Below are 12,488 nucleotides of genomic sequence, written 5' to 3'. Positions count from 1 at the left end.
GAAATGTTTAGTGTGGCAGCAGCAACACCAGGCAGGCACCATCGACTGTTTCATTTTGGCACTATGGAAAATTAGTAAGTCTATTGTTCTTTACCCTTCATGATTAGTTTATCTCATTGACTTTGCCTTATTCTTTTAATATGCTGCTATATAATCTTCTGCTGCCCATCAATCTTTGTCCTCACAACATGGTCTGCATTATAAAGACAGGGATATGAAAATCAACTTCAGAAAAGATAACATATAAGCACTGGACTGCAGAATAGTGTCAGCAGAATGTTAAGTGTCAATATTGAACATGTAATTACTAATTCTTTTGGGGGGAAAGTTATTTTTTTCCTGAAAGGAAGACTAATCAATCAGAAAAGCCTTCCCACTTTATACTGTCACACCTTTCTTATCCATGAATGCAAGCTACTCCATAAACTTCCTTTTACTAAAACAAACTTATGGGAAAAGAGGAAGTTAGAATAAATCTGCTGAAAAAAAGATGTCTTTAAATTGAGTCCAGTAACAACAAATATTTTAAGTAGCATATTTTTCCGTGTATAAGACTCTCCCATGTACATGACACCCCCAGATTTTTAACCTTATTTTAAAGTAAAAAAAACCTAGTCTTATACACGGAAAAGTACAGTAATATTGATTTCTTCGTTCAAAAGGCATTTTTTAGCTACTCTTGATTTGATTTCAATATGCACTATAAAGATATATTTATTTAATTTTCTAGATTGCCCAAAAGAACGGACAGAATTCTAAAACCTTGTAGCTCATTTTCACAACCATACATTTGATAGAGGTTTGCAGTGTGCTTTTTTTACAAGCTTTTGGGGGGGGCGGGGAGAAGGTCAGGATTTGAGTAAAGGAAAGGCAGGTTGGAAGGAATGCACAATGAACTGCAAAGCAGAAGATGTACAACTCAGTATGAAAAGTGTCATGGACTAGGATGATGGAAGAAGGTAGGGCCTTGAACTGCATAAGTTAAGGATCATTAGTCCGACAGCTCAAAGGATCATTACCCCACCCTGAACTTCTCTGGAAGAAATGGTGGAATGTATTTTGACTTGACCTATTAGTATGCTCTATGCTTAATTCAATGTTTATATATGTTAAAATGAACTGTTATTTGTTTACTAATTATAAGTGTTGTGTTGCAGTGATATTGCATGTATTATTATACTTATGTATTGTTATTGCATTACAGTGCTGTATTTAAATTTATTTATTTTTTCTGAAAACTGCTGTGAGCACAGATTTACTAGCAGAAAATGCAATATGCAAATAAACTGACAATGACAATGGACTTTGCAGTCCTAATGATGTCCCAGAAGTAGACTGGATTGCTCTTTTGACATGAATTAATTTAGAATTACTGAATTTTGTTAGTCATTTTGTGGAAGCATTTCTGACACACCCCTTCCTTCTTTTTCTTTTTAAAGCAACGGTCACTGTAGAATATCTGTTTCAAGTCTCAGTATTTGAAGATGTTGCTAGCACCCTTCCAACACAACCTGACCAGGTGCTGCTTAGAATAGTAAGGGAGTAAACTAGGTCATCATTAGCTGATATTCAGCTTCCTGAAATAAGCTTCCTCTTTCACTATCACGCAGTTAGCCGATGTGGAAATTAAATCGCTAGGTTTCTGAGGACAAACAGATCCAGCGAGAGATGTGCGGGAGACTTTAATTTGAAGTTGTTTAACTCTCCAGCAGAATTGCCCCCCTCCCCAAATAATCTTACAGTTAGTTTATATTTTTACACAGCTGGGTCCATTATTATTATCCATGAATTAGTGAACTCAACCCAACCCAACCCAACCCAACACAGCACAAAATGTTTACCATGGAAGACAGCAAGCTGCCAAGAAGAGAGTCTTTTTAATTTAAAAAAGAAAAATAATGTCACAGTTGGAGGCAAGTCAATATCTATATATTCCCCTCCCCCTAAAAATAGACTATTGAAGTTAGCTTATGATGAACATTAGCATAAAGTCTGATTCTCTGTATGGATTACTCACTGGCTCCTTCCCTAACTGTATACTCATCACATGTCCAGAAAACAATTTTGGGAGGAATGTACTGACGCCATGTGTGGGGCGACCCACAAATGGTGATTCTGTTTATAGCAGCTGGCACCGCCCTGAATTTCATGCTATGAATGACTACCTAAACATCACTATTTATTACTAAAAAGCACTAATTCTGTCTTGGTAGTACAGTTTGGCTTGTCCGGAAATCGCCAGAAGCAGCCATTAAAGGAAAGTCGAGGCAAACTGAGCATTTTATGTTTATCTTTCCTCCTGCCAAATATAACACTCTTCATAATAGTACTTATTAAAAATGAAAAAATCCCTAGGCAAGTGAGATGTAGAATAAAAGTATTATGTTTTTTTCTCCCACTACTTTCTGCATTCACACTATACTGACTGCAGTCCATTTACATTAGTAGCTTTCCTCTGGAACAAATAGATTGCAGATTACCGTATTTTTCCATGTATAAGGCTAGGTTTTTTAAAACAAAAAAATTAGGTTTAAAATTGGGGTTTGTTTTATATACGGGTAGTGCTGAGGGGTGTTTTCTTAATTTGGAGTCTCCAAAAATAGGGTGTGTGTTATACATGGGGGCATCTAATACACAGAAAAATACGGTACATGGTCTGGTCTAGTCAAAACAAGGCATTAGACATATGAGGATAATATTCCTGACCTGACTCATAGGAGAAACCTGCGTGTACACAACCCAATTATGTGTGTAAAGCTTCTCTCCCCACTCACAGTTTCTTCAATTATTATTAATATATTTATTTCTGTGGCATATGGTATTCAGGCCACAACCTAGGGGTGGGAGGGAAATGCATAGTTGGGCTTTGGCTTAATCTGTAACATACACTCATGTGTACAAATGCATTGTTGGAATTCATTTCTATGCTGCCTTCAGCCAAAAAGCCCCTTAAGGGGACTCCAAAAGTCCCCTTATATTCTGTAATCTGCCCAGAGTGGCTGGGGAAACCCAGCCAGATGGGCAGGGTATAATAATAATAATAATAATAATAATAATAATAATAATAATAATACCACCAAAGGGCCATACACAAATACAAAATTCAAGTAAGAAAGATATGCAATTTTCAAAAATTTGAGAGAACAAAATCCCAACATTTAGAAAAGGCCAACAGCCAAATACATCTATGTTTCTGCCAAAAGGTAAAGGGCAGCCCCCACAAAAATGTCAGAGAGCAGGAGTAAACCCTTAGGGAGATGTTCCCTCTGACAAAGGGTCTCAGGCAGAGTGGTGTGCATTCTTGCCTGTACATATTTTTGAACTTTAGCAGCTTTTACCCCGGCCAGCTTAGCTTTGTGTTTGAATGAAGCACCCTCTAACAGGCATTATAAAATGCAGTAGTCCTTCATGCTCTCTGCAGAAGATTTTTTTCCTCCAATCAAAGCAGTGGAAGTTTTTTTGTTTTTTGTTTTTGTTTTTAAAAGATAAATAAAGAGTTCAACTTTTTAAAGAAACCACCTGCTGCTTTGCTTTAACAAAACCATCCAGAGCTCTTTAGTGCTCTCTGGGCAGCATTTAGAGAGCCCACTTTCTTGCAAAGCCCATGGACCTATAGATCTAGGGCAGGATTTGGCTAATGAGCCACTTCAGTGGAAGCCCTGCTCAAGGACGTCTACTTGTGCAATGGGGCTTTCCCCCTCTCCTTCCTGAACACCCTTGAAACTGGCTTGGCGGGAAGCTTGGAGAACCCCTAGAACAGTGCACAGGGGGAGCATTCCATATTACAAGCTGAAATGCTTGCACACATGAAATATTTGTAACAGCACAAGACTGAATTCCACCCAAGTGCACAGAAAAGTAGAGAGTGGAGGCATACGGAATAACAGTGAAACAAGGCTTTGCAGGGCCACTAGTCTGACTATCGGCACTTTTCTTGACATTGCATTTGAGTTGGGGAGGGGTAAAGACAATTTGTCTTGTTATTCAACTAGATATTTTTATCAGAGAGAGAGAGAGGCCAAGAGAGAGACTGCTGAGTTTAGTAGATCAACGTGAATAGAATCAGACTGTAAATCCCCAACCATGGATACAGTGGCGGAACTTCATGCTCCGGCACTGGGGGCGGAGAGCAGGCATGGGTGGGGCTGGCACACGTCCCGGGGGTGGTGCGCTCCCCCCGCACTCCTCTTCCTCCACCAGTGCATGGATATGTTTAAAATAGATGTTTGCCCATTATGCTGTTTAGCAAATGCATTTTGCTTGTTTTATTCTTCAGTCCAGAGCACATTTAATTTTTGGATGCCACTGCTAACAAGTAGCCACCAAATTCAGCTCATTAGCAAATCTACTAATTATCAACCTGGGTTCAAATAAAACATTTTTAAAAAATGCTTATGGGCTCTTAAGCATCTGCGGCATAGCAGTTTTAAAGCAAAAGCTGAAACAGCACAAAGAGCGACTGCTTACAACTGGTGTTGGCTGAAATTTAATCAATCTAAGCTAGTTTCGTAGTCATAGATGAAATTGAAAGACAACGTATAAAGTATAAAAAGTGCTGCTAAACCGGATGTGACTTGAGAGATTTTGGTTTATTAGAGCAGCAAGGGGTTTAGAGATAGAATTGATTGAAACTTTTTATTTCCCCCCCAGAACCACTTGCCACCCATTGACTTTTAGTCGCCATAATGTCCCCCAAAGTCATATAAGTACCCATGCAGTAGTATATATGCACAAGACATAGCTGAACATGTCAAGCTACACCTATATGTTTTATGGCTGATCTACTATCCAGACAATTTATCAGTCCAGAGCTCTTTAGCTTCAGCATGCTCCTTCAGACAGTTATCTCAGTCACTCCTGGATTCTTAGCAAACTTAGGGTGTCCTGTGAGCATCAGTTGCAGAAACTGTGGCTTAGACACATCACTCCTTGCCTTTTGTCATCATCAAATGGTGCTTGAGAAGGATCCCACTTCATATGGGTCTGATCCTTGTGCTGAGAGCTTACATGGCCAGTATGGAAGCCAAATTATCAATCCACAGAAGGACAGCTCATCGGCCATTACAGGGGAAGTGCTGAAGCTCAAAAGAACATATGGTTTTTAGGCAAAATATGCCAGGTTCAATCTGCCAGCATCTCCAGGTGGGGTGGAAAAGATTCTTGTCTGAAACTCTGGAAAGCCACTGCAAGTCATTGTTAACAAACACTGAGCTAGATGGACCAATGGTCTGAAACCGTATAATGGGATCTGAACTGGTGATGATCTTGGAGTTGCAGTGGATAACTTGATGATGTTAACCCAGCATGCAGCTGCTGTAAAAGAAACCCTATGGCATTCACTACCATGGCTTCTAGTGATGGCTGTCAACTTGGAAGGCTTTAAAAAGAGATTAGACAACTTCATAAAGAATAAAACTGTCAGTGGGTCCTAGCTATGATAGCTATGTAATTTTTAAACAGTTGGAGGTGGTGTGGCTCTGCGTACCAGGAGTGGAGCAGCAGAAGTGGGAGGTTGTGCTGTTGTGGTCAGGACCTCTATCTATGTTTCCCCGTTGTAAGTTAAGTTGGGTGTGACTTGTTAGCACAGTTCTGTATATTGAAATGTGAAAAGAACTCTCATTAAATTTTCAGTAAACGTACTTCTGCCACTTCTCGTTTCAGGCCAAGGGTTTGATAATACAACAACAAAAAATCTGTCAACAGAAGCTGAAGGATTTGGCACTGGCTAATTATCCAACATAACTGAGAACAGTAATTCACCTGCACAAAGAAGCCTGAAAGCATAAATTTTAATATCAGAAACTGAAACTCACTTCTAAATTAGGAGAGTGCAATACACCCAATGTCACCTTGGTACTATCACATTTTGCATTTCATAGTTTGTTTTTGTTTTTCTTCCTCTCTTAAAAGAGTAGCTTGAAAGATCCGTCACTTCAATCTGAATGACAATTTTATATGCAAGATTATTTGTAAAACAAATAAATATGTATTGAATTATAAACAGTGGACAACATAACTCTACCATGAAAAGTTCAGGGTATTGTCCCAATTAGCTTGCAGTTGTCAGCTGACCAGGAACCATGATGGTGTTGTATGCTGCTGTTGTAAAAGCCAACCAGCGCATGACTGGTTGAATGGAAACAATAAATCGAACGTATGAGGAGCATTCAGAGAATTTCAGCTTAGCAAGGGAGAGCTGACATCAGTATATCTCACTGCAAATGACATGTGATTACATACACATGGCTTTAACAATTTTGCCTTGTTACATTAGATCACAATAATGCCAATTAAATGTAACATGGTAGCAATCTGTCACACATTCCCTGACAAGGCACTGAAATCCACTTCATAATTTAATGTAGTTTTATTTTTATCATCTTAGAATAAACTTATGAAACATTTCTAAATTGATATTGGGCTCACTGCTAGCACTTGGAAGGGATAAGTTTAGCATTCATCTGTCACGAAAGTCCCCAAAGGCTGCAATATTTGTTTGCTACCAGAAGTATAATCCCAGCAGAATGCCAGATATATATGTCTTGTTAAATACTTATGTTAGGGTTTCCTGGAATACACAGGGGCTCAGTTGTCATTTAATTGCTTGCCCTTCTAAACCTTACTATAGCCTGTGAAAAGGCTTTCAGTGAATGAATGGATACTTAACAGAAACATTTTGCAGATCCCCTGCTCTACAAAATCTTGTAGGAACAAAAGAAGAACCTTGCTGGATCAGAACATGAAATGTCTAGTCAAGCATTCTGTTTCTTAACAGCTGCTGTCCAGATGGTTCTCAGCAGCCCACAAGCACGACATGGTGACAAAAGCTCTCCCTTGCTGTTTCTCCTCCGGCAACTGGAATTCATATATATTCTGAATCTGGAGATTCTTTCTAGTTCTCCCGGCTAATAGCCATTGATACACTATTCTCCATGGATGTTTTTGATCCCTTTTAAAGCCATCAAAGCCAGTGGCCACTGTCATATCTTGCTGCAGCGAGTTCCATAAACTAACTATGCATTGCATGAAGAAATCATCTGACTGGCAGCTGTTCTTCAGGGTCTCAGACAAAACCCCAAAGACTCCTGCCAAGCCCTGTGATCCTGTCAACTCTGGGACAGAGTACCCTGGAATCTTAAATGTGGAAAATGTAGTATACTGAAGAGCTTTGCACTCCATAGACTATGTAATAACACCTGCAGATCCTATTCCCTGATATAACTCTAGAGCCACTAACATAATTTTCCTGGGCAAGCATCCTGGGTGAAATATGTAGGGGTAAAGCTGGAGAGCATCGCCCCATTTCTCATTTAATAGTAGAACTCCCTTTGCCAATGTGTCTAGAGCAGGGGTGGCCAACTCCCAAGAGACTGTTAAAAACTGGCAGTGAGCTACTGTTAAAAACTGGCAGGGGGGGGTTCAGGTCAAAGTTGTGAGCTGTGAGTTGTTGAGGGCAAAACTTCCTGGTGGGGCAGTGATCTACCAGTGATCTACCACAGATGTCTAGTGATCTACCAGTAGATCATGATCTACCTGTTGAATGTCCCTGGTCTAGAGGATTCATTTGGGTTGCCCTTTTCTATTTTTCCATTTTTGATTCTTTTCTCTTTTTTGTAACTGCAGATGGAAAGTTAAGATAGTGAAGGAGTTGTATCATTTGTCAGTTCACACATGCATGCACATCACTTGATTTTTTTTTATACATTTGATTGCTGTACACTTGATGGCTGGCATCTGAATGTGTAAACACATAGAAAAGTGTGGTGTGTAAGGTCATACAAAAGTGAATCCTATGGAAATAAGTATGTGATGATGAATATTTACATATGGGAGTCATCACTTGATGAGGCAGCCATCACGAGATAAAACATGTGTCTGGAAAGTTCAGTTGATTAGAGCATGGTGATGATAAAACAAAGCTTGCAGGTTTGATCCCCGTATGGGACAGCTGCATACTTCCACATTGCAGCTAGTCAACCTTTTTATACCTACCGCCCACTAATGCATCTTTCTTGATGGTAAAATTTCCTTACCGCCCACCAGTGCTTGGTGGGAGGAGGATTCAGCTTATGCTATAGAACCCCCTACCACCCACCTAGAATCCTAAAACGGCCACTGGTGGGTGGTAGCCACCAGGTTGACAATCCCTGGGCTATATGATCCTCAAGGTCCCTTCCTACTCTACAATTCTATGAACCTATTAATCTATGAACATCTGAAGCAGTCCTTTGTGCTCCTCTCAGTTGGGGCACCACTAGAAATTATTCAGAAAGACTGGACAACCACTTATTCATCTTTAATTTTCTACCAATGTTAATCAAAAGCAAGAAGTATAATTGGAAATAAAACTAAATATGATTCAGGAAAAGCAGGGATGATTGTCAGTATGAAATAAGTGAGCACAGGAACAAGGCCTATTTTCAGTTTTAAAACCTCACTGTGCCTTAATTTCTCATTTACGAATTCTTCTGATAGCCTCCAGAGCAAGAGTACCTCTTGGAAAAACTGTACATCCCAATAACGGTTTTTTCCTGGATAATTCATTCACATTACTAGAAGTGAAATTCTTTTTCACTAAAATGTCAGGCTAAATGCCAGACAGATAGCCAGCTTCTAGTGAGCATTCACCAAAAGCTGTTTTGTTTCATTTCCCCAAAGGCAAAGAAAACCTGACTCTGAGTAATGTGGCTTACTTCCACTGTAAGTCAGGGTAAACTCATTTCATCCACATGGTAGTGAAATGAGAGTCTCCAGAGCAAATACAGCATTTGAAAGACAGTCCTCCCTTTGAAAATTAATGAAAATTAAATATTTGTATAATAAGATGGATATCTGTGTTTCTAAGATCTGCTTGCCTTGAATTGTGTCAGGAGAAGCAGGGCAGTACAGATGTGATGGGAGAAGAGAAAATTTAATATTAATATGAGTGTCAATAGGGCAAAGACAGGGTTTTTTACAATCTTATTCTCTTCTGATTAAGGCAAAATAGGCCACATCCATTCTTTATTCAGACTTTATTCACAGTGCAATGAAATGGTTGCATATATCTAATCTTCCACTCTGGGATTGCATACATCCTGACAGAAGGTTTATTTGGATATAATAACTGTTTGTTTGACTACAGGCAATTTCTCTGGGTTGAAGACCATTACTTGCACTGCACTTCAAATCTGACAGATTAATGGATCCACATAGCACGACTCTTAAGTTCAAGTATCTGTCAAGGGAAATAAATACCCAATTCTGATTTGTGAATTTGGAAAACACTATTCATTTTAATTTCATCTGCAGTGCTGAAAGAAATGTTCACAGTGGACTTAAAAGTCTCACTTATTCTGTGGGTTTTTGTAATGTACATTCAGCCGAGAAAATAAATACTGGAAGGTGAGCCACAAATTTGAAAAGCTCTGCCGGTTGTGTTTGACAAGTAATTGTGCTGGGGTTTTATCAGTAATTAAAATCTCAGGTTGTCCAATGGAGATTTGCATTCAGATACGTCTTCAAAGTGCACCTTTTCTATGAAGGCTTATCCTTCTAACCTTCATTCCCAGAAGCAATGAAGACTTAGGGTCAAACTACACCTTACACTAATGCAGAGTGTGTAGATATGTTTCCCTGTGAGAGAAAGGGTATAGCTCAGTGGTACAGCATCTCCAGGTACAACTTGGAAAAGACTCCTTATCTGAAATTCTGGAGAGTGCAGGCAATACAGGGTTGTATGGGCCTATGGTCTCAGTGTAAGGCAGCTTCTTGTACTCCTATAAAAGGAACTTCGGTCCTTTTGACTTAAGTAGTGCGATGCAAAGTTTGATCATGCAAACAAGGCAGAGCCATGCAGAAGCATGAATACTTACATGCGATACGAACGTAGGCCTTCCGGCTCTTCGTAGTACCTGCTGAGCTCCAAGCCACACACTGGCACCAGTAATCTTCTGGCCCGAAGAGTTCTTCAACTTGCTGGCGGGAAATCTCAATGCTGACTTCTCGAACAATCAGTCCTGCCAGAACACAATCAATATCCCCATATTTATTTCAGAATTGGGGGGAAACGCTGTTTGAACTGTTAACAGCAGCAGACATTGTGCTCGTTAGCATGGGAATGGGAAAGGCTGCATGACCTTACCTTTGAAGCATACATGCTGTTGGGTCAAAATGTTGGGTAATAAAACGAAATGGTTGCATACATCTTGGCTTTAGAATCTCAAAAGGAGCAGAGTCGATGCAAAATGATCCTGGGACCTTTCTATACACTTTGAGGTCATCCCATACCTCAGAAGAGTCCCACCATCAAGAACTCCCAGGACCTGCTTTGCTGTGGCTTAGCTTCAGCTTCACTATTACCACTTGCATGGCCATCTACCTCCTCTAAACACCCAACCAATCACTGTGTTCTACAGAAGAGGGTCTCCTGCAGATACCATCCTATCAGGAGGTCCATTCCATGCAACGCCTTTAATGTGGTGGAAGATAGCTTTGGGAACTCCCATTAAATAGCAGGCAGGCATCTTCTCTGCCTGCTAAAGATCTTCCTCCTTCAACAAGCCTTCTAAATGGAGAGTTTTATCCCAGTTGGCACGTGTATTGGATTTGAATTGATTTTATGAATGTGCTATTGTTGCCTTAAAATCTCTCTGTGTGTGATATATAAGTATTTTCATACATGCAATTGCTTTACGGGATTTTATACATGTAACTGTTTTATATGTGTTTTTATTATATTGTGAATTGCTTTGGGATGGCTCATGCGAAGTGATTCATAAATGAAATTATTATTGACGCTATCAAGCAGCTCGAACTTCCCAATTGTTTAGTCTGAATCCTTTTTCTTGTAATTTTCTTAATTGTCTGTTTTCCTGGCTAAACATGCCCAATTCCTTCAACCTTTCCCTCATAGGACTTGGTGATAATGTAAGCAGGAATTAAAGTGATTTAGAAATGGCTGTATTGGCTGGATCAGTCCTGGGGGAGACCAGCAGGGAAAGGAAACTAGGTTCATCTCGCTGGTTTCACATTTGTATATAGTTTGGTAGCAGCACACTGTTGACTAAAGTTTGTTCCTTCTAATGCAGTCTCTTGCAAATATTATGCTGGCCTCCTGGTCTCTATGTTTGTTGTTCTCTGGCCATCTGGAGTTAGCACTGCAATGAAGAGTTAGAACAGTAGGCAAAGTCTAATTTTGCAGCTTTGCTCATTGCACCTTTGAATGTCTGAAAATGACACTCCTTAAGATATTTTAAAGAAATCTGGAACACATCTTACTGCTATTGAAATACCCCCCAAAGATTCACTGAGGTGTTACTAACATTTATCATTTCTCTGATCAAAGTGGTTACAATATAGTTGTATACACCTTACTGAGAAAGTGATTAAGGCAAAGTGGTAGAGATAAATAAAGAAACTTTTACAGCATTTAATCCACCTAGCAACAAAACAAGGTTAATATATGTAGCAGATCATCCCCAATACACTGGACTTAATGATGCTATGTTAAATCTGGATATTTTAAAATCTGGAACACTTGTAGCAAAATTCTAACAGAATTCTAATGCTGCTAATTTGCACTTTGAAACAGCAAATCAGTGATCACAAACATCAGTTATCTAAAACCATAGCTCCAAAATTTATCATTAAACTACAATTATAATTAAAGACTCAGAATGTCAACCAACTTTGTACATTTGCCCCTCAAAGTACTAACTAGCCTCCTCTTCCTGACCCATAATGGATTTTAAACTGGGAACCTGACAAGAACAACCATTTTATAATGGAAGCGAAGGCTCAGAAAAAGCTCAATATGGAGGCCAAATGGCCGAAATATTGGGAAATTTTGGAACAAGAGGGAGATAAATTAAAATTGCAGAGCTTTGAAAAACTAAAAAACAAAGTGCGAGATTGGCTTCATTATTATCAAATAATGGAGGCATACAATTTGGACAAGAAAATTGGCTTCCAGGTGGAAAAATCAAAATTGGAAACAGAACTGTTAGATCCCAAAACTAAGACTCTGTCAAGGATGTATAACTTGCTGCTGAAATGGAATACTCAGGATGAAACGGTGAAATCTGCTATGATTAAATGGGCACAAGATGTTGGACACAACATTATGTTGGCTGACTGGGAACAGTTATGGACCACAGGTATGAAGTTTACGGCATGTAATGCCTTAAGAGAGAATATTATGAAAATGATATACAGGTGGTACATGACACCAGTCAAGCTTGCAAAAATATATCATTTGCCTGATAATAAATGCTGGAAATGTAAAGAGACTGAAGGTACATTCTTTCACGTTTGGTGGACGTGCCCAAGGATTAAGGCTTTCTGGGAGATGATCTATAATGAAATGAAAAAGGTATTTAAATATACCTTTCTGAAGAAACCAGAGGCCTTTCTCTTGGGCATGGTCAGCCAATCGGTGTTAAAGAAGGATAGAATTTTTTTAATGTATGCTACAGCAGCAGCAAGAATACTTATCGCAAAGTATTGGA

At 39.3% G+C, this 12,488-nt stretch overlaps 1 protein-coding gene across 3 annotated transcripts in view; it reads right to left on the bottom strand.

Moving 5' to 3' along the window:
- Positions 1–12,488, bottom strand: part of UNC5C (unc-5 netrin receptor C) — a 305,057-nt gene that overhangs the window by 81,163 nt on the left and 211,406 nt on the right. For all 3 annotated transcript variants that reach the window (XM_053404030.1, XM_053404031.1, XM_053404032.1), the window contains exon 3: positions 9,855–9,998. In XM_053404030.1, the coding sequence (XP_053260005.1) occupies positions 9,855–9,998 (144 nt within the window). The remainder of the gene's footprint in view (positions 1–9,854; positions 9,999–12,488) is intronic.

This window comes from Podarcis raffonei, chromosome 9 (genome assembly GCF_027172205.1).
Source record: "Podarcis raffonei isolate rPodRaf1 chromosome 9, rPodRaf1.pri, whole genome shotgun sequence".
Taxonomy (NCBI): Eukaryota; Metazoa; Chordata; class Lepidosauria; order Squamata; family Lacertidae; genus Podarcis; species Podarcis raffonei.
This window is presented reverse-complemented; position numbering and strand designations above follow the sequence as displayed.